Raw genomic sequence first — 23,623 nt, forward strand, 5'->3', positions numbered from 1 at the left:
CTGGAATGCGAAATCTAGTGGGCCATAGGAAGCATCACTATAAACAAAACTAGTGGAGGTGATGGAATTCCATTGAGCTATTTCAAATCCTAAAAGATGATGCTGTGAAAGTGTTGCACTCAATATGCCAGCAAATTTGGAAAACTCAGCAGTGGCCACAGGATTGGAAAAGGTCAGTTTTCATTTCAATCTCAAAGAAGGGCAATGCCAAAGAATGTTCAAACTACTGCACAACTGCACTCATCTTACATGCTAGCAAATTAATGCTCAAAATTGTCCAAGCCGGGCTTCAACAGTACGTGAACCGTGAACTTCTGGATGTTCAAGCTGGACTGAGAAAAGGCAAAGGAACCAGACATCAAATTGCCAACCTTCGTTGGATCATCGAAAAAGCAAGAGAGTTCCAGAAAAACAACTATTTCTGCTTTATTGATTAAGCCAAAGCCTTTGACTGTGTAGATCACAACAAACTGTGGAAAATTCTTAAAGAGATGGGACTACCAGACCACCTTACCTGCCTCCTGAGAAATCTGTATGCAGGTCAAGAAGCAACAGTTAGAACTGGACATGGAACAACAGACTAGTTCCAAATAGGAAAAGGAGTATGTCAAGGCTGTATATTGTCACCATGCTTATTTAACTTATACACAGAGCATATCATGCAAAGTGCCAGGCTGAATGAAGCACAAGCTGGAATCAAGATAGCCAGAAGAAATATCAATAACCTCAGTTATGCAGATGACACCACCCTTATGGCAGAAAGTGAAGAGGAACTAACGAGCCTCTATCAAAGTCTAAGAGGAGAATGAAAAAGTTGGCTTAAAACTCAACATTCAGAAAACAAAGATCATGGCATCCGGTCCCATCACTTCATGGCAAATAGATGGGGAAACAATGGAAACAGTGAAAGATTTTATTTTGGGGGGCTCCAAAATCACTGCAGATGGTGACTGTGCCATGAAATTAAAAGATACTTGCTCCTTGGAAGAAAAGTTATGACCAACCTAGACAGCATACTAAAAAGCAGAGACATTACTGTGCCAACAAAGGTCCATCTAGTCAAAGCTATGGTTTTTCCAGTAGTCATGTACGGATCTGAGAGTTGGACTTTAAAGAAGAATTGATGCTTTTCAACTGTGGTGTTGGAGAAGACTCTTGAAAGTCCTGTGGACTGCAAGCAGATAAAATCAGTGAATCCTAAAGGAAATCAGCGAATATTCATTGGAAGGACTAATGCTGAAGCTGAAACTCCAATACTTTGGCCACTTGATGCAAAGAACCGAATCATTTGATAAGCCCCTGGTGCTGGGAAAGAGTGAAGGTGGGAGGAGAAGGGGACGAGAGAGGATGATATGGTTGGATGGCATCACCGACTCAATGGACATAGTTCGAGCAAGCTCTGGGAGTTGGCAATGTACAGGGAAGCCTGGTGTGCTGCACTCCTTGGGGTCACAAAGAGCCGGAAATGACTGAGTCACTACACTGAACTGAACTGATGAAACCTCTGGGGAAAAAAGTACAAAACACATGCCTCAGAATTATCCCAGCCAAGGATGGTAGTGGTGGGAAGTTGTGGCATATATTAATTCTCTCTCCTTAGTCATCAGGTAAGGAATTACCCTCAGAGGGTATTAATTCTGGCCCTCTATGTGAGGGCAAAGTGAGTCTGGTAGTCCTTCAACCAAGATACAATTGCTAGCAATGGAAGGCAGGCTGACCTGTAGAGAACATCAGCAGATTTTCAACACATTTGAATATATTTGAACCAGAAATTATTTAACACATTTGAACAAGGACTTAGGAAAAAATTGTTTAGAACAGTACACTTTCAAAATTATTGCAATAAAAAGACATGTAATAAACAAAGAGAATCTTGACAGGAGTAAGTATTAGATTAGTTATCTTTAGCCCTACAGGTTTCATCATATAAAATTTTCTTTTTTTTTCTCTTCTTATATTGACCAAACCTGCAATAACAACACTGAACTGAGCAGTGACTCTATTCTTAATGTATCACCTTTAAGGATGATGTTCTATAGACTTGTTGTATTGCCCTCTATCAAATTAATGAAGCTTTCCTCTAAGTCTCATCAAAATTAATTTCATTTTTTAATTTGTTATATTCCAATATTATTCTTAATGTTAAGAATATTAAATCATGTAAAAGATTATATATTATTCTGCACTGCAAGATGATAATACTATGTCATATAATTTTAGGTCTGTCTTTTGCAGGCAGTGTAATAGCTGGATTTTTATTTGTGAATGTTTATGTTTAATCATAACAATTTCTTAGAGTCTGTTTTATGATATGAAATTTTAACATAGTCATATTTATTATGATGACTAATGGGTTTGAAATTATTTTTGCCACTTTATTTTAGTTTTCCTCTGTTAACCAAACTTTTCAGTTATTTCTGTTTTACTTTCTTATTAGATTATTTTCTATTACTGTTTTCCTTATCTGCTTTAGAAGTTATAAATTTCATTTCTATTCTTCTAGGGATTAATCTAAAAATATTTAGCGTATTTCTATCAACATCTAGAATATATTTATATCTCTATTCTCCATTTAAATATGGGCATAGTTCCAGTAAATTACTGTTTTCTTCCTAAACTTACCTCCCACCACCTCCAATGTTGTAAACATTTAAGATTTTAGTTCAAAATTGTTTTAAAATATTTTTAACAGAGTTTAAATATACATTTAACTAATTTTTTAGTCTTTATTGTGTTCCCCCCTTATTAGCACTAGTATATTTGTGTTTATATGCATGTATTTATTTATTTATGAGGCATAATTTACATAGCTCTCTAATTTTTTTCCCTTTTGGTGTACAGTCCTTTGAATTTTAACAAAAGAATATGGTTGTATAATCAGCACCACAATCAACATATAGAATAGTTCCATTATCCAGATAATCCTCTTGTCCCCCATTGTGGTTAACCCTTTCCCCCACTGCAGTCACTGGCAACCATTGATTTCTTTTCTGGACCTATAGTATTTGTCTTTTCTAAGGTCATATAATGGAACCATATAATATGTAGCCTTTGGGTCTAGCTTCTCTCATTTAGAATAATAATTTGAGATTAATGCATATGTCATGCATATTAGTGACTTGTTTCTCCTCATTGTTGAGTAGTAGTTTTTTTTGTATCCCACATTTTCGTCTTGGAAATATTTTTTATTTTGCTGCACTAATTCTTTCAGAGGGAGTCTGTACCTAGTAGATCTTTTAAATTCTTGTTTGTGCAAAGATATTTTTGTTTAAACTTGCTTTTGAAAGGTACTTTCATTTCATAATGTCATTTCGCTCAGACTTTTGTAGGTATTTCTGCACTTTCTTCTAGAACCAAATCTACCAAATAATGTATCTGATACCAATCTGATTTCTAGTCCCTTTATAAATAGCTAAGGTTACTTTTATTTTTTGAAAGTTGCAGAACTTTCTCAATCTTCTGAGTTCAGAGGTTTCACTAAAATGTGGGTCTTTATCCATTCTACTTGACCCTGGGTGGGCCACTTCAGTCTGAAGACTTGAATTTTAATTCAACTTTGTGAGGTGTTCTTTGCTGTCCCTCTTTCCCTTCATATTCTCTCCGGAATTCATTTTGTAGTGAAGAATGCACTATCTGAATTCATATTGCATATCACAACATTTCTCTGCTTTTTTACCTTCTGTATTTTTGTAGTACTTTTGAATGCTGTGATATTTTGAGCCTAATCTTTTTTTTTTTTTAAGCCATATTCAGTTTGTTGCTTAGCCATTCTGCTAAGATATTTACTTGGCCATCATATTCTTGCTTCCTAAGAGCTATTTTTTACCTGCTCCACTTTCTTGTCAGAGTGTATATTAAAAAAAATGATGCAGCATAATTTCAGATAAGCTCTATGGGGCAGATATCACGCTTTTTGTTTTGGGATGGGAGTGTGTTTTTTGTTTGCTTTGTTTTTTTATCAGAGGATAATTGCTTTACAATGCTGTGTTGGTTTCTGCCATAAATCAACATAAACTAGCTATGGGTACACATGTGTCCCCTCCCTCTTGGGCCGCCCTCCCACCTCCCGTCCCATCTCACCCCTCTAGGCTGTCACGGAGCACGGGTTTGAGTCCCCTGTATCATACAGCAAATTCCCACTGGCTGTCTATTTTATACATGTCAATGTGTATGTTTCAACGCTACTCTCTCAATTTGTCCCGCCCCTTCCTTTCCCCACTGTGTCCCACAAGTCTGTTCTCTATGTCCGTGTCTCTATTGCTGCCCTGTAAATAGGTTCATCAGTTCCATTTTCCTAGATTCCATATATATGTGTTAATATACAATATTTGTTTTTCTTTTTCTGCCTTACTTCACTCTGTATAACAGGCTTTAGGTTCATCCACCCCACTAGAAATGACTCAGATGCATTCCTTTCTATGGCTGAGTAATATTCCATTCCATTACATGATTGTATGTGTGTACCACACTTCTTTATCCATTCATCTATCGATGGACATCTAGATTGCTTCCATGTCCTCACTACTGTAGATAGTGCTGCAATGAACGTTGGTGTACATGTATCTTTTTCAATTATGGTTTTCTTAGGGTATATGCCCATTAGTGGGATTGTTGGGTCATATGGTAGTTTTATTTCTAGTTTGTTAAAGAATTTCCATACTGTTCTCCATAGTGGCTGCATCAATTTACATTTTCATCAACAGTGCAAGAGGGTTCCCTTTTCTCCACATCCTCTCCAGCATTTTTTGTTTGTAGATTTCTTGATGATGTGATGATATGACCTGTGTGAGGTGATATCTCATTGTAGTTTTGATTTGCATTTCTATAATAATGAGCGACATTGAACATCTTTTCATGTGCTTGTTGGCCATCTGTGTCTTCTTTGTAGAAACGTCTGTTTAGGTCTTCTTCCTACTTTTTGATTGGGTTGTTTGTTTTTCTGGTATTGAGCTGCATGAGCTGCTTGTATATTTTGGAGATTAATCCTTTGTCAGTTGTTTCATTTGCTATTATTTCCTCCCATTCTGAGGGCTGCCTTTTCACCTTGTTTATAGTTTCCTTTGCTGTGTAAAAGCTTTTAAGTCTAATTGGGTCCCACTTGTTTATTCTTGTTTTTATTTCCTTTACTCTAGGAGGTGGGTCACAGAGGATCTTGCTGTGATTTATGTGAAAGAGTGTCTGCCTGTGTTTTTCTCTAAGGGTTTTATAGTTTCTGGTCTCACATTTAGGTCTTTATTCCATTTTAAGTTTATCTTTGTGTAAGAGAGTGTATTGTATTACCATGGCATTTGGTACATAGACCAGAATCTGACAGATAATGGCTGTTCAGTAAATATTTATTAAATAAATGAGCATGAAAAGTCTACTTAGAATTTGAAAAAAGTTTTACATTGCCTGGATTATCATTTCTCATAATCTAATAGATTATCATTATCTATTCTAGTGAGTTTTATATTATAGTACCTAATGCATGACTAAGCTTTAAAATGAAGCTGTTAGATATATGGTTGTTTCTGTCTATATATATATATATTTCTCTACCTTTGGATTGTACTATCAAAATTAATACTCATTAATGGGCTTAAAGAAAATTAAGCACTTATAAAAATTCCCCAAAATATAAAGAAACTAACCCAAATGAATTTCAGGTTCCTGTAAACTGAGAAACAGTATTAAGATTAATTTAAATTTATTAAGTTTATTAGTTTGCTTGTCAATTTAATTAATATAGACATGTTTTTAGAGTGATCAATATTAAGTATAATAATTTATTGTACCAAGGTTTAATAGAAATCAGGTAAGTCATCTGTTGCAAATTTGTCAGCAAGAAAAATAACTTGGTAGGATTTTTAGTCAGTAAATTAAATATAGTGAGATAAGAGCTTTTGCATGAATCTTTAGGAATAACTGTATTTTAGAACTGTTGACTTAAAAATAATCTCTTATTAATCTTCTTCTTCTGGGACTCCTATAATGTGAATGTTGGTGCATCTGATATTGTCCCAGAGGTCTCTTAAATTTCCTCATTTATTTTCATTATTTTATCTTTATTCTGTTCCATGGCACAGATTTCCACCATTCTGTCTTCCAACTTACTGATTTTTTTCTTCTGCTTCATTTATTCTGTATTGATTCTCTCTAGTGTATTTTTCATTTCATTTATTGTATTCTTCAACTCCACTTGGTTATCCTTTATATCTTCTAACTCTTTGCTAAAAATTTCTTGTAACTCAGAATGGGCCTGAGAAAATATTTGAAGCTAGATGAAAACTTCCCTAACATGGGAAAGGAAACAGTCACTCAAGTCCATGAAGCACAGAGAGTCCCATATAGAATATACCCAAGGAAGAACATGTTGAGATACATAATAATAAAATCAACAAAAATTGAAGACAGAGAAAATATTAAGAGTGATAAGTGAAAAGCAACAGATAACATAAAGAGAATCTCCATAAGATTATTAGTTAAAATTTCAGCAAAAACTTGGCAGGCCAGAAGGGAATGACAAGATATAAAGTGATGAAAGAGAAAAACTTACAACCAAGAATACTCTACCCAACAAGTTTCTCATTCATATTCAAAGGAGAAGTCAAAAGCTTTGCAGACAAGCAAAAGCTGAATGAATTCAGCATCACCAAACCAGTTTTACACAAATGCTAAAGGAACTTCTCCAGGCTGAAAAGAAAGACCACAACTAGATGGGAAAGCTCATTAGTAAAGGAAAACATACAGTAAAGGTTGACAGTCATCCACATATATCTACAGTGTCTAAGTCAATAACTGTGACAGGAGGGCAGTGCTTATGTAGGATATTTGAAATGCATTTGAAATTAAGAGATCAAAAGGTTAAAACACTCATATATACATATATAAACTGCTACATCAAAACCTCATGGTAACCACAAACCAAAAATCTACAGTAGTTATAACACAAATAAGCAAAAGGAATCTAAACACAACACTAAAGAAAGTCATCAAATCACAAGAGGAGAGAAAAAAAAGAGGAAAGGAAGAAAAAAGACCTACAAAAACAAAGCAATTTTTAAATGACAGTAAGAACATATACATCAATAATTACCTTAAATGATCTAACCAAAAGACAGACTGGCTGAATGGATAAAAAAACCAAGACTATATATATGCTGTCTACAAAATACCCACTTCAGATCTAGAGACACATACAGAATGAAAGTAAGGGGATGGAAAAAGGTATTTTATGCAGATGGAAATCAGAAGAAAGCTGGAGTAGTAATCATATCAAACAAAATAAATACAAGAGACAAAGAAGGACACTACATAATGATAAAGGGATCAATCCAAGAGTAAGATGTAATAGCTGTAAATATATATGCATCCACCATAGAAACACCTCAATATATAAGGCAAATACTAACTAAAGGGAGAAATTGAAATTAATACAATAATAGTGGGGACCAATATCACTGATGAAAATATCCACAAAAATCCTCAACAAAATATTAGCAAATTGACTGTAGCAATAAATTAAACAGATTATATACCATGGTCAATTGAGGATTTATCCCAGGATGCAAGAACTTTTTAATAAATGCAAATCCATCAATGTGACATTAACAAGTTGAATAATAAAACCATATGATCATGAATAGATGCAGAAAAGGCTTTTGATAAAATTTAACAATTTATGATAAAAACTCTCCAGAAAGTTGTCATAGAGGGAACCTATCTCAACATAATAAAAGGTCACATTTTATAAACTTACAGCTAACATTATACTTAATGGTAAAAATCTGAAAGAATTTTCCCTAACATCCAGAACAAGGTGAGGATGTTTGCTTCTGCCACTTTTATTCAACATAGTATTGGAAGCCCTAGCCACAGCAATCAGTGAAGAGAAAATAATAAAAGGAATTCAAATTGTAAAAGAAAAAGTAAAACTGTCACTGTTCTCAGACAACGTAACACTAAACATAGAAAATCCTAAAGGTGCTACTGAAAAACTACTAGAGCTCATCAGTGAATTTGGTAATGTTGCAGGATACAAAATTAATAGGCAGAAATCTGTTGCATTTCTATATACTAACAATGAAATATCAAAAAGAGAAATTAAGGAAACCATCAAATCAAAAAGAGCAAAGCATCTAGGAAGACCTATGGAGGCAAAAGATCCTGTACTCTGAAAACTATGAGATGCTGATGAAAGAAATCAAAGATGACACAAACAGATGGAAAGATATACCATGTTCTTGTATTGGCAGAATCAGTACTGTCAAAATGACTGTATTATCCAAGGCAATGTACAGATTCAACACAATCCCTATCACATTACCAATGGCATTTTTCACAGAATTAGAACAAATAAATCTTATAATTTGCATGGAAACACAAAAGACTCTGAATAATCAAAGCAATCTTGAGGAAGGAAAACAGAATTGGAGGAATCTGGCTCCCTGCCTTCAGACTATACTACAAAGCTATAGTCATCGAAAGAGTATGGTACTAGTACAAAAATAGAAATATAGAACTATGAACCAGGATAGAAAGCCCATAAGTAAACCCATACACTTATGGTCAATTTAGGCACAACAAAGAAAGCAAGAATATATTTAATACAAATGAGAAAAGACAGTATCTTCAATAAGTGGTGCTGGGAAAACTAGACAACTATATGTAAAAGAAAAAAAATTAGAACATTCTGTAATGCCATATACAAAAATAAACTCTAAATGGATGACAGTCTTAAATGTAAGACTGAATACTATAAAACTCCTAAAGGAAAACCTAGGCAGGACATAAACTGTGGCAATATCTTTTTGGATTGTCTCTTAGAGCAATGGACGTAGGGAAAACAATAAAAACAACCACCACTAAATTAGACCTAATTAAACTTAAAAACTTTTATACAGGAACAAAACCATAAATAAAATGAAAACACAACCTACAGAACAGGAGAATACATTTTCAAAGAATGCATCTGACAAGGGATTAATCTCCAAAACATATAAACAGCTCATACAGTTCCATATAAAAAAACCAACAAACAAACCAATTAAAAAATGGGCAGAAGACCACAATAGACATTTTTCCAAAGAAGGCATGTGAAATATGCCCAATATGCTCAAAAGGTCATGAAAATATGCCCAATATTGCTGATTATTATTTATATCAAAAGAAAATGAAGTATCACCTATAACAGTCAGAATGGTCATCATCAAAAGTATATAAATAATAAATGCTGGAGAGGGTGTAGAGAAAAGCAAACTATCCCAGAATGTAAATTAGTGCAGCCACTATGGAAAACAGTAAGGAGGCTCCTTAGCTACCATATGATCCTGCAAATTCACTCCTGTGTATATATCCAGGGAAAACTGTAATTCAAAAAGATACATGCACCTCAGTGTTCACTGCAGCACTATTTACAATAGTCAAGACATGGAAGCAACCTAAGGATTCATTGATAAGTGAATAAATAAAGATGTTGTATATATATATGAAATGGAATATTCAGTTCAGTTGCTCAGTTGTGTCCTACTCTTTGCAACCCCATGGACTGCAGCACGCCAGGCTTCCTTGTCCATCACTAACTCCCAGAGCCTACTCAAACTCATGTCCATTGCATTGGTGATGACATCCAGTCATCTCATCCTCTGTCATCCCCTTCTCCTCCTGCTTTCAATCTTGCCCAGCATCAGGGATTCTTCCAATGAGTCGGTTCTTCGCATCAAGTGGCCAGATTATTAGAATTTCAGCTTCAGCATCAGTCCTTCCAAAGAATATTCAGGACTGATTTCCTTTAGGATTGACTGGTTGGATCTCCTTGCAGTCCAAGAGACTCTCAAGAGTCTTCTCTAACAACTCATTTACTCAACCATTAAAAAGAATGAAATAATGCCATCTGCAGCAAGATGAATGAATTTAGACATTATCATAAAAAGTGAAGTAAGTCAGAGAAAAACAAATATCATATCATTTCCTTTAAAGATAAGAATTGTTACACAACAGACTAAGTCAGATGACTTGGTGATATACTGCTACTATTTAGTCGCTAACCGACTCTTTGTGACCCCTAAGACTGTAGCCTGCTAGGCTCCTCTCGTCCATTTCTCAGGCAAGAATACTGGAGTGAGTTGTCATTTCCTTCTCCAGAGGGTTTTCCTGACCCAGGATGAAACCTGCGTCTCACGCTTGGCAGGCAAATTGTTTACCACTGAACCACCTGGGAAGCCTGGTGATCTATTGAGCCACACCTAATGGGAGTTCAATCAATCTAAGTCAATAAATTACTTATGACCTTACTAATAATACTAGCTACATTACCTATACACTACCTATTTTATGACATTGCTGTTTCTTACACATTACTAACACACTTAGTAACACATTACTAAATGTGTTACTGAGCCTTTGATAAAATGATGACTAGGTAACTTCAAGCAAGTAACCACTTATATAGTTCTATATAAGATCAATGACTATAATAGTGTAACTCTAGATATGGGAAGAAAAACTAGAGGAAACCATTTTCTGGACCATAACAGCATAGTAAGACAGGTGGTCTAGAGACACTTGGTTACTGTTAATAGGACCTAGTTCAGTAATAGCACATTGAGTGGCCTATCAAAAAAAATCCTTGCCTGATCTAGGAATGATCATTCCTAGCACCATGGGACAAAATGGTCATGAAATACCTCTCAAACTATGATTGAATTTAATACCATGAGGGGACCTGTCACTACAAATTTTTGTTTGCTACCTGGTTCTACAAGAAAAAAGTCACTAGCTGCTCCATTTGCTGACCTTCAACACATTCTGAAAGGAGTTCAGGGCAGAGATCAGGAAGAGGCACTCTGTGCTCCTGGAAAAATTGGCAGACCAGGCCTTCACATAGTTAGATATTTCCAGGAGAAAATTTTAATGAGCCCAATTTCTTGCATATTTCTCATATCTAGAAAAGCACTAAAATCAATAATGGACATGTGCTCCTGGTGACAACAGCAACTTCTGCCAAAATGTGTGCTTGACTGGACATACTCTCTTCACTAATTTTGTATATATAGAGTCCTCTTCTCCCAACCTCTTGGGAGCAGTTTCTCAGAGCTATCCGAGACTGTCTCCCAGGCTATAATCCTCCTTTGGCCCCAAATAAAACTTAACTCACAACTCTCATGTTGTGCTTTTTCTCCCCCAGTCAACAAGAATGACAGTAGTTCAAATCTAGGCATATCTGATTGCAAAGATAACATGTGAATGGTGAAAGCTCATCACAGGCCAATTGTTCCATATTATCTCTGAAACACCATATCCTCTCACACTGTATAGCTAGCAGCTTTTAGTAATTTCTCATTTATTTGCTGTTTCTTAGTGGCTCCAATTTTTTGTCTTCTTTTTTCAGTACCTAGACTTTGCTATCTTCTTGCTCCCAAAACACTTTGTATGTGTCATTTAACTTGTGAACTCTCAAAAATGAATTGCTAATGAGAAGAGTGAATCATTTTCCATGTTTGGTTTCCAACATTTCTCATTTTGAGAGAATAAGCTTCCAAATATTAACTTGCTTTAAATGATTACCCCTACAAACCCCACCTCCATAAACTTTATCTTAAATGAAAAAGAAAAGCCTGCCAAGTTAGAGTACATGAATAGCTCTTTTAAAATTATTGAATAAAAGTTTAAATTACCAGAGGTTGCATCATTATAGGTTATTTGAGAATTGTTTGTCTTCTATAATATGAAGGTTATTCTCAGAGGAATACTGATTGGAATAGAAACCAGATGTCTTTTTCAAGACTAGACTGAAAAAAATGACAAACAAGTAGAAAATTAATATAAGAATGACTAAAGGAGGTTTCTAGAAACTTGAAGCATGGGTATAATAGAAAAAGTGTGTGTGTGTGTGAGAGAGAGGGAGACGAGAATTAAAAAAAAGTAGAATAGAAAAACGTAGAGAAAGGCAAGGAGAATGAATAGGATATGATAAAAAAAAGTTTCAGAATTCAAAACAGAACCAAAAAACTTCTAAATCTTAGTAAATATTTGTATCAACAAGGAAAGCACATAATTGAATTTTTATGTATAAACCAAAAAGGGGGGAAAAAAGAGACAAGATGATCTTTCAGTCTAAAAGGAATAACTTAAGTACTAAAAAGATGAGGACTACTGTTGAAAGGCAAAAAAAAGCCTCCTTTAAATTTAAAATATAACACACTCTGAGTGTGTTAAAATGATCCAGAAATTTTATATTTTTCATCTCTTCTCTTCCACCTTTTTTGAGGGATGAAAAGAACAATAATGCTTTTGATGTTTTGAATTTGTTTCTTGGTTTTATATTTGATTATATTAGAAATATAATATATTAATAAATGTCAACATGCTAAGTGAGATAAACAGAATGGAAGGCATAAAGAAGTCAATCCAGGGAAGGAGGCGTACACCATACATAATTTCATTACAATTTTTGAATTAGTCTTTAACTACCCCTTTTTCTTAACACTAAGAACTAGAGTTATTTTCTTTATTTATCCAAGTCAAAAATAACAAAGTTCTATCCTAATAAAACATTCTATCTTGGAATAATTTAAAACATAGTAAAACTGCATTCATTTGGAGTCCCTTAATTCAGAATTGTTTCCATTCAAACTGAGTTTCCATTGAAGTTTATCTTTTTGCTTTGCAGATATTTCTAAGCTAGTACAAATTAGTAGGACAAATCAGTTGTCAGGGGAGATTTAAAAATATTTAAGAGAGAAAGCAACTTTCAAACATCTTTCAGAACTTTCACATTCACATTTGCAGATAAGTTAATAATCTATTTTCCTATTTTTCTTATTTATTCAATTAAGCCAGGTGACAGTAGGACTTATTATACATATAGTTCTTGGCATTAATAAACAGTATTTCTTTAAAAATATACTCCAGTTTTTGATTTTTACTAATTCAGCAATGCTCTAAACTCATGAAACAACGCTTCCAATTTCCAAGCTTCTTAGACTAGGAAATCAAAGCTATAATTATAAGCGGCCAAAAATTCATTAGAAAAAAATCAGTCTTTTGTTGTTCTTATGGCTACTATCAAATGACTGATATGACTGCCTTTTTTTAACTTCACCATTTTTTCTTGACATTAGAGATATAAAAGTTTAGTTTTTTATATTCCTTGCTATATAATTCACTGTGGCATTATATGCTGGTATGAACTACTCTAGTACAACATTCCTCTAGACTATAAAGGTAATTTTCTATTAGGCAAAATACACAGAGAGAATGCCAACATTGTCATTAGAAACTTCTTTCTCAGTGTCACCTGAATTGACTCAACTGCACATTAAACTGTATTTAGACAACTTTGCAACTCATTTATGGCTGAAACAAAAAAATAAACTGCTTTAGGCTTTTGTAGTATGGTCCCACAACACAGCTTTCCTCCTGATAATTTCATGTGTTATAATACTGGGAACTGTAATATTCTGGTTGTAGATATTCTAGAAATATTGTTTCCAATATTTTTATATTAGATTTAATATAATATTTATTAATCTTTCTAATAAAATTTCTAGTATCTAGAAAATTAGAGTCTATAGGGTCTCAAAGAGCCAGACACAACTGAGCGACTCACACACACACACACACACACACGCACACACTCAAGACTGCTATAAGAAGTTTTCATTTTTGCACCGGAGTACTTTAGAAAGAGATTTTATTTCTAATTCCATCCTTTTGTGGTAATTGATTTGCAAGATGCTTACTGGTTCTTATTTTAAAGGAATGAGAGGTGCAGATCCCTTGAATCCAGAATGAATAGGATTTGGGTTTATAGCATTCCTCTCACCTAACTTTCCAACTGCCTGATTTCCCCCTCCAATGCCAGTTCTCTTCCAGTCTGTCTGAGTTCTGCAAATGACACTGCTATTTATCCTGTTATAAATGTCAGACATCTGGAATTTAACCTTGACTCTTCCTTGTTTCTCACACTGAATTATCACCTAGCTTTGTCTCCAAAATCTCTCTCCCCACTTCTTTCCTCTCCCTGCTCTGATCCCCGTCTAAGGTATCATCAATTCCAAACTGAACTACAGCTACAGCCTCCTAGCGTCCCCAACATTGACATCAAGATCCTCCACAGACAAGAGGGAGGGGACCTATGTATACCTATGGCTGATTCATGTTGATGTATGGCAGAAACCAACACAAATTTGTAAAGCAATTATCCTCAAAAATAAAGTAAAAACAAAAAAGATCCTACACACATTGGTCTCATATCCCCTAACTTTTCCCTTGTTCATTCAACTCCAGTTACACTGTCATTTAGTTTCTAGAACATACCAAGCTCATTTTCACCTCAGAGCTTTTGTTTTTCCCTGTTACCTTTGCCTGGAATGCATTACCTTCATTTCTGATTTCTTCTTATCCTTCAGATCTCAGTTTAATCCTCACCTCCTCAGAAAGGTCTTTTGTGACCAGATTTAAACCACAATGACATCCATTAAACATTAAAAAATGATAGTTTTAGCACTCATTTTGCTATGTAGACAATGAACATGGAACCAAAGAATGACAATTTAAAGCAAAGAATGTAGTAACCCTAATCACCCAGTCTTTGTTGTTTTCCATAATGTTTTCCTAGGGTTGAAGCAAAACTCTCCCCATAGCCATTACAATAATTTCCAACTGTTAGAATGGCACTTGTTATAAAAAAAGGCACTAATGTATAGCATTGAATCAAGGAGATAGATTCTTTGCTAAAGTTAAGTGTTAATTTAAGGAGAATCTAGGCAATCAAGAGCAAATTGTATAATTTAACTTCATTATACAGATATTTCTGAATTGGGAAAAAAAGAAGTAGTAACTGGAGATCTTGCTCCAGGTCTAAAGCTGTTTAGTAAGTTAAAAATATAATTTGAAGAACTTGATTTCTAGATTAGCATGTTAGATAACTTTTTATAAATGTAAAATTAAGCAACAATTTTTTATAGACTCAAGAGACACAAAGAATCTAGATACACTTGTAAACTGAGATATTTATATAGTTGAGTCACAGGCACACAATTTTGAGCATATGACTCAGACTTTGTATCTTATATACAGTTAGCTTTAAAATGTTAGGGCATGAGTGTAAGCACAAAGTTTGCATGACTGAAGATTTATAGGAAACCCCCACACTTGCTCAATTATTTTTGACATTTTTCTTTGTAGTTTAACTAGTGCCTTTGCCCAGGTCTATAAGGTTTATAAGTAGACCTGCCTGTAGCCCAGCTTCCCGTTACACTTAGAATAACCTCTAACTCTTATTGCCATGACCTTCAAAGTTCTTTACGATCTGGCTCCTGCCTACTTTTTCAGTTTTACTAATCTCTCACAACTTTTCCCACTGCTCATGTACTTCATTCAGCATATTGGCCTTCTTTCAGTTCTTGGAACACACCAACGTCAGTCTTGTTCCAGGCAGCTCAAACTTTTATCTCCTCAGATGGGTCTTTCTAACTTAAAATAGGTCCCTCTACCCATTTATCCCTCTATCTCCTATCTCCTTGGACACCTTGCTTCTGTCCTATGCACACCCACGCTGCCTCTGCCTCTGGCCTGCACACACACAGGCCAAAGAGCCGTGTTTATGTTCCGTCACCGGACAGCATTCTCTGTAAGTTCAAAGACCACTTCTAGAATACTCACTGTACCTCCGAAAGTCTGGGACAACATCTAGTACCAAATAACTATTTGATAAATAGTTAAGTGAATGAACAAGGAAGTGAGTAACACTGGTTGAATGGCATGATCCAAAGTTGAGGCTGGATTGATGAAATGGGGTTGACAGAAGAAAAGATGAAAATAAATCCACAGGTTGGTGACAGTGATGAGAATGTAACAGAAATAAATCTCGGATCACAATCTCAAATACGCAAGGGGTAACATATAACCTTATAAATCATCCTGGTTTCAACTTTGAGAATTTCACCCCGCTTACCTCTCACCACTGGTTAGTAGAAACTTATGTCAACTATTCTTGGGCTCCCTCCTCTGTTTCAAGATGAGACAGAATTCAGGCCCAAGACAAGGGACTCAGTTGTGTCCTTTGTCTGCTCTAGTTACTTGTAGGTGTCTACTGACTCTGCTCATGAAGTTTCTTCAGGTCTGGGTTCTCTGCCTTTCCAGATGTCTTTTAAAACATGAGAAATATTTATGAGGGGGTTCTTATGAGTCCGTCTGTTTTTAGACACATAGGCAGTCTTTACTCTTTGGAGCTTTGCTGCTTCTGCTGTGTGCTGTGGTAGTACCAGAAATGTAGAGTGTGGCTACCCAAATAGATTTTTCTCTATGCTGCCTAATCTTACGGACTCTACCTTTTCTGGGATTCTTCTCAAAGACACTTTGATGTTTCACTTCTTTTCAGGGCATTTAGCACAACCCTATGAAGCAGATTTGGGCTTTACCCAAGTTGGGAGGTATATATGACTTTTTCTTCTCCTACATCTTTCCTTTGCAATCACAAAGTTTGGGTATCTTTTTGAAAATATGAATAACAGAAAAAATAGGATAAAGGAACACAATTTTGTATTTCTTAAACTTATTCTCCTGGCAGAAATTAGATTAGTTTGGGTCAGAATAGAGGCATAGAGTACAATTATGATCATGTCACTCTTCTGATTATCATACCATAATGGTCTCCTATTGCTCTTAGGATAAAGATCAAACTCTGACTTAGCATTCCAGTCACTAATTTTAAAACTATGTCACATTCATAAGTATGTATAATATAATCAACAGGAGGGAACATCATTAAATATTTTCATTCTTTTACATTTTTATATTCTATCCTTTTCCACATCCTCCTAGTTCCATCCTTTCCCTATAGGTAATCATTGTTATTTATTTAGTTTCTGGTGTATCTTTTCAGAATTTTGTATGCATATATAGGCAAACTGAATACATATGTGTGTATACATTTTTACTTGTTCTCTTTTTATGGAAAAGGTAGCATATCATACACAATGTTCTGCATGTTGTATTTTTTACTTAATAAAAAAAAAAGAAAATCTTCGCATCTCAGTATTTAGAAAATTACCTCATTTTTTTTACAGCTGCATAGTACCCCACTGAATGAATATATCACAATGTATTTGACTAGCTTCCTGTTGTTGAACACTTAATTTATTTCCAGTCTTTTTCTATTACAAAAAAATGACACAATGAATAAAATTATAAACATATCATTTGAATGGATATTGCCAGTTTACTCTCCACAGAAGTTGAACTAGTTTTACAGTCTCACTCACAGTATATATAGTGCCTGTTCACTATAGTGTATTGTCAAACATTGGGGGTTTTGGTAATCTGACAGATGAAAGAAGCATTTTATTGTTTTTTCTTGCATTTCTCATTTTATGAAAGAAAGCATCCATCATGGACAAGTACTATAAAATACACAGTGCTATGAGTGTCTACCATAAGTAGCAATAGGAAACTTTCCCTGTGATAATGCCAGTAGAGCTGCAGTTTAAAGGACGAGTGGGAGTTCTTTCAACAAGGAAACATCAGTGGGCTCTAGGAGAGAGAATGAGAAGGACTTTGGTATGTTAAAAAGCTGGAGAGGCAAGCAGGGTCCTGGTGGGCTAAGCCAGAGTTTGATCTTTATCCTAAGAGCAATAGGAGACCATTATGGTATGATAATCAGAAGAGTGACATGATCATAATTGAATTTCATATAGTCTATCACCAAATCAAAGTTGGCAAGTATTAGCACTGTTTCATTTATGAAGAATCCCAGGTACTAATTTCTATTTACTAAGAAAAAAAGCGAACTTTTAGAAATAGATGCAAGAATGCTTTGTTTTGCAAATTTAATCCTTTGTTTTACAACTTTAAAGCTCAAGAGATAGAGATGTTTCCAATTAAAAATGAAGTTAACTCAAATTGGAAAAAACAAAAGAGTACTTCTGCCAAGTATTTTATGTGCTTAGCCTGTCACTATGTGTACATTAAAACAAGAACAATAAATACTTGTTAATGAAATTTTAAAAACCCAGAGGGTTTACCCCATTTAGAGATACCTAAGTTACTTTTGTTCCTGGAGAATTCCTTTTGAAATATAATAAGAGATAAGTGAGGCTCTTCATTATGGCCGTGGTGCTTGTGAAACAGGTTGTAAGCCCATAGCATGCACGCAAGCATTATGTAAACTGATAATCAAAGGATACATATTCCCTTGTTAAGATTTAATCCATTCACTAATATTACTGCTATTATATTTTCAAATCACAAGGTACAATGGCATCTAATGAACTCAAGATTGCTGGGAAAAATATCCCAACCTCAGATATGTAGATGATACCATTCTTATGGCAGAAAGTGAAGAGGAACTAAAGAGCCTCTTGATGAGGATGAAAGAGGAGAGTGAAAAAGCTGGCTTAAAATTCAACATTCAAAAAACTAAGATCATGGCATCCAGTCCTATCCTTTCATAGCAAATAGACGGGGAAAAAGTGGAAGCAGTGACATATATTCTTTTCTTGGGCTCCAAAATCATTGGAGATGGTAACTGCAGCCATGAAATTAAAAGACGCTTGCTCCTTGGAAGTAAAGCTATGACAAACCTAGACAGTGTATTAAAAAGTAGACACATCACTTTCCAACAAAGGTCTGTACAGTCAAAATTTTTATGATTTTTCCAGTAGACATGTATAGATGAGAAATTTGGACCAAAAAGAAGGCTAAATGTCAAAGAATTGATGCTTTTGAACTGTGGTGCTAGAGAAGATGCTTGAGAGTCCCTTGGACTGCAAGGAGACCAAATCAGTCAATCCGAAGGAAATCAACCCTGAATATTCATTGGAAGGACTGATGCTGAAGCTGAAGCTCCAATACTTGGGTCACCTGATGGGAAGAGCCGACTCACTGGAAAAGACCATGATGTTGGGAAAGACTGAAAGCAGCAGGAGAAGAAGACAACAGAGAATGAGATGGTAGGATGGCATCAGTGACTCAGTGGACATGAGTTTGAACAAACTCAGACAGTGAAGGACAGGGAAGCCTGGCGTGCTGCAGTCCATGGGGTCGCAAAGAGTCAGACATGACAGCGACTGAACAACAGCAATGAACTTAGAGTACACAGGTTACAATTTCATATTTACTTTGTTTCTAATTTTAATTTTATAATTAACCTTATACAACAAATGAGGCACTAAGTACTCTTCAATAAAAAAAATCCATTTTTGAATTTAAGTCTTGAGCACTTACTTAGCAACTTTTGACTTCTGACTCCATGATTTCTTAGTGTAAAATCTGTAGGGTCAATGTGGAATGGATGAATTTAGTAGCTCTTGAATATCTACATGTAAATTAGCTGTTAATAATTTTCATTTCTTTAGAAGGACTATCCGAGTCCTAGGAGTTCTAACCCTGCTCATTATTATTGCCTACAAAACTAATGGAGATATGATTTATAACAGAGTAGCATCATATTTTCTTTTTTCTCTCTTCCTCCTTTTAGAGAAATACATGATGGAATATTCTGTAGTCATCTAGCTTTCAACACAGGCAATTATAGAAGGGTCATCCCCTTCTGCTCTAATAAACTTAGAAAAGTCATATTTGGTGCCTAAAGAGTAATTGAGTAAATTTAAACTATGCTGTGCTCTTGATTCTGTTCCTCCAAAGCATAGACACAAAGGGAAATTATAATATAATTTATAATACAATTGAATGTATTAAATATTTGATTTTGTTTTCCTATTTGGTCTATGTGCACCACCTGGTGGTAAAGCAGTGCATTTCAAGTGCAGTGTGTGTGTGTGTGTGTGTGTGTGTGTGTGTGGTGGTGTGTGTGTGTGGTGGTGTATGTGTGTGTGTGTGTGTGTGTGTGTGTGTGGTGGTAAAGCAGTGCATTTCAAGTGCAGTGTGTGTGTGTGTGTGTGCGTGGTGTGTGTGTGTGTGTGGTGGTAAAGCAGTGCATTTCAAGTGCAGTGTGTGTGTGTGTGTGTTGAGAGTATTAACATGGAAATAGAATGTTAATATGTATTCCTAAATATTGATTTAGATTAACAATGCAATTATTTTGCAACAAATACCTAATGAAACTCTAGTATACTAATAAATACATGCTAGAACAGGAAACTAATATATACATGCTAAAAAAGGGAGAATAACTCATGGTGGAAAGCAAAATAACATTCTCTTTTTTACGTGAGCTATATCTCTTAAAATTCCATCCTTAAATGAACATATATTTATTGCATCAATGTTCTTACTGAGGACAAGAATCAACCATTGATAACCAATATAAAACCATATAAATTTTTCTTCATTTTTAATTTTTAAGAATTATTTTAAAAGTATGTATCCTCTTTCTGATCTTAGTAGGGTAAGTAACAAGTCACAGAATTTTAAAACTACAAGGCACCATAGAATCATCTAGACTAATTTTACAAGTGTTGTAGCTGAGATTCAGAAACATCACGTGACTTGTCCAAGGTCATACTGGTAATTAGTGGCTCAACTCAAGTAAGAATATTGTTATTCTTACTTTCAGTCTAGGAACATAAGACATTAAGTTATAAGCAATGCTGAAATTTCTCTATATGAAGAGATATACCCTTAACTTAGCTATACACTTCTTGAAGACACTAAGGTGTGACTTAATACATATTAGGAGTTTTATTCTAACATTCTGAACACAAGGAATAATAGTAGCAATGTATGCTTCATAAATCTATGTAAAAGATTTCCTGTTAAAAGATCCCTTTACATATATGGTCAAAGCAATATTTTTCAACGTATTTCAGCTGCTATGAGACAACCTAAAAAATTCTGTTTCCCCTTCTAACTGCTTCAGAATCAGAGATTTATTTCTACAAAGTAGGTACCCATTTGTAGATCTGAGCATAAACCATGTTCATAGCTCCCTCTCATGACCACTGAATGAATACTATACAAGCCTCTTTTATTCTCGCTGTTGTATTCAACTAACAGCTCACTGGTTAAGTTTTAATTGCTTCCAATGAGGTCAGCAAAGGTATTTATCGAAAAGCTCTGAATAAAAGGCTCCACACACACACACACAAGCTCACACGCGCTCACACACACAGAGACAATCCTCTTGCCTGCTGTTGATTTATGGAAACAATTATGATTCCGCTGGAGAATTTCTCAGCTGAGAAATAGTTTGTAGCTACAGTAGAGAGGCTCAAGTTGCACAGGGCAGACAACAGACATGGAATTCTTGTGTATCCAGCTGTTATCAACAGAACAAGTAAGTGACTGTTACTTGTCTTTAAAAATAATGCTAAATGTTTGTTAGTCGTTTATCTATTTCTCTGGTTTTAGTACTGAGGGGAAAAGTAAAGTTACCAGACTTTTGAGTTGTGTGATTATCTACAGTAATTACGTTATAGAACTTACATAAAGATAAGGTTGAAATTCTCCAGAGCAATTCTGACATTTAACTTGAGAACTGTGGGCAGTTCAGAAGAAAGTAACTGTCAAACCACAACCGTAAAAGAATAAAGACATCTAGGAAAAAGCATTTATATTTTGTTAATAGTAACTTTAGAACTGAATTTAAATCAACAGCTCTAAATTGCCGGATGTTTCTTATCAAATAGGGACTGGAATGAATGGTACAATCATGTTCAGATTAACCTCTACTAATATAGAACTTTTATAAGTCTACAAATAGAGTGGTAAGGACCCTGACATCCTCTGTGAAAACTGTTTTAAACGTATCCTCTCAGTAAGAATTACACAGTATGTTGTAACAGTATTTGCCCACTGAAATTTGTAAAATCACTTTTCATCTTCCTCTCTCTCCTCCCTTTCCATTCTTCATCTCTCATTGCAAACAGAAGTCAAGTAGCAAACAGCATCTCAGCAACTAAGGTTATTACAACCTGCTTTTATAAGGATATACCAACAGAGAGTTATTTAAGGAGGACTCCTATACTGCTATCAGGAACTAAAAGGATAAGGCTAACAATTTGGAGAGTGCAACTGCTCTTCCTTAAACCAATCTACAGTTCACAGATAGGAAGAGGTCAATGACCTAGGAGCAACAATCAACTCAAGATTTAATTTTCATTATGTTATTCATGAACACCCGGAGCACTATACTATAATGCGCAAATGGATACTGACATGGATCCTGCCAAGTTTGCTCTACAGATCATGCTTCCACATTATCTGTCTAGTGGGCACTATATCTTTAGCTTGCAATGACATGACTCCAGAGCAAATGGCTACAAATGTGAACTGTTCCAGCCCCGAGCGACATACAAGAAGTTATGATTACATGGAAGGAGGAGATATAAGAGTGAGAAGACTCTTCTGTCGAACACAGTGGTATCTGAGGATTGATAAACGAGGCAAAGTCAAAGGGACTCAAGAGATGAAGAATAATTACAGTAAGTAATGTTTTCTTATTTATAGAAAAGCTTATGAGCCTTAACAATCTGTGAAAAGATCAATTTTCAAGTGACATGCTTTCTCAATTTCCATTTTTTTTGGAAAAAAATTAAATGTAATTTTCTTTTGGCTCTTAATTGGGATAAACTATGTTCCCAAAAATATCTCCTGGAGTAAGGCAAATATAATAATATTACAGTTGGAGCCGATAAACCAAGCCAATTTGAAAATATATTCTCCATGTCCTAAACTCAAATGCTCCTATGTTAAGCAAAACATAAGTATTATTATTTATCCTGAAATGTGATTTATTGTCTTCTAGCAAAGCTCACTAGGAACTCTACTAGAATACTCAGCGACTGCTCACCAAAAATGCATTATCATTAGTTTGAGGACATACAGATCTTTTTCAAAAAATAATTTGATTTCTCTTGAAAAAATATTTCCATGGTGTGAAATACTTAATTGTGCTAAAATGACTTGTGCAATTGTATATAACTATAAAACAGATAGGAATCTGTGGTCTCCTCATCTGTTCATGTCATAGGAACTTGTATTTGATTGCTTAATTATTTACCTAGGCACAAAAACAGGCTCCTCCTAACATTTTCTTTATCTTCATATTCTATGTCATAAAAGTTCTATGTTACCTTAAGGGAAATATAAATGTGAAGGAGGAAATAAAAGTGAGTTGGAAGAGACATTAATTTCATGATTTAAATGTAGATAATTATATTTCCTTCAATAATCAGTTATTCTTTTTATGTTGCTGTATCAGGTTTGGATTTATCATTTAACAGTTATGATTAATAACCAATTCCAAAAGTATTAAATTTTACAGAGTAAAATATATACCTGAACATGTACACGAAGAATTTAAAATCCCTGAGTGAAAAGAAATTTTGTTTGCATTACTAGCACTTGAGCAATGTTATAACATATCATTTTATAATGTTACATACGTTAAACTTAATTGAAAAAGAATGCATGGGGGTGATACTGTAACATTTGCTTAGCATAGTGCCAGGCTTACAAGTGAATATTTAAAACTTTGCTGCTTACTTAATAAATGTCTTTTAGGCTTCTAGACTATTAATAATAAATCAATATGGTAATATGGGGAATTATGTTTCCAACATGAAAATGAGAGAAACTACTTTTTAAACTATAATTGATACATAATATTAAGGCCATTTTAATGGATTGCTAACAGTATGGTTATTATTACCTCTATTAATAATGTTATCATGTTAGT

The 23,623-nt window shown here is 34.7% G+C and overlaps 2 protein-coding genes across 2 annotated transcripts in view; one reads left to right on the forward strand and one right to left on the reverse strand.

The window, feature by feature from the left end:
• The window catches only part of FAM227B (family with sequence similarity 227 member B), a 221,168-nt gene that overhangs the window by 53,560 nt on the left and 143,985 nt on the right, over window positions 1-23,623 (reverse strand). The gene's annotated exons all lie outside the window — the stretch shown is intronic.
• FGF7 (fibroblast growth factor 7) overlaps window positions 20,917-23,623 on the forward strand; it is a 63,113-nt gene continuing 60,406 nt past the window's right edge. Inside the window, exons 1-2 of the mRNA XM_043920929.1 lie at window positions 20,917-21,220; window positions 21,813-22,367. Of these exons, the coding sequence (XP_043776864.1) occupies window positions 22,082-22,367 (286 nt within the window). The 5' untranslated portion in view covers window positions 20,917-21,220; window positions 21,813-22,081. The remainder of the gene's footprint in view (window positions 21,221-21,812; window positions 22,368-23,623) is intronic.

This window comes from Cervus elaphus, chromosome 12 (assembly GCF_910594005.1).
Source record: "Cervus elaphus chromosome 12, mCerEla1.1, whole genome shotgun sequence".
Taxonomy (NCBI): domain Eukaryota; kingdom Metazoa; phylum Chordata; class Mammalia; order Artiodactyla; family Cervidae; genus Cervus; species Cervus elaphus.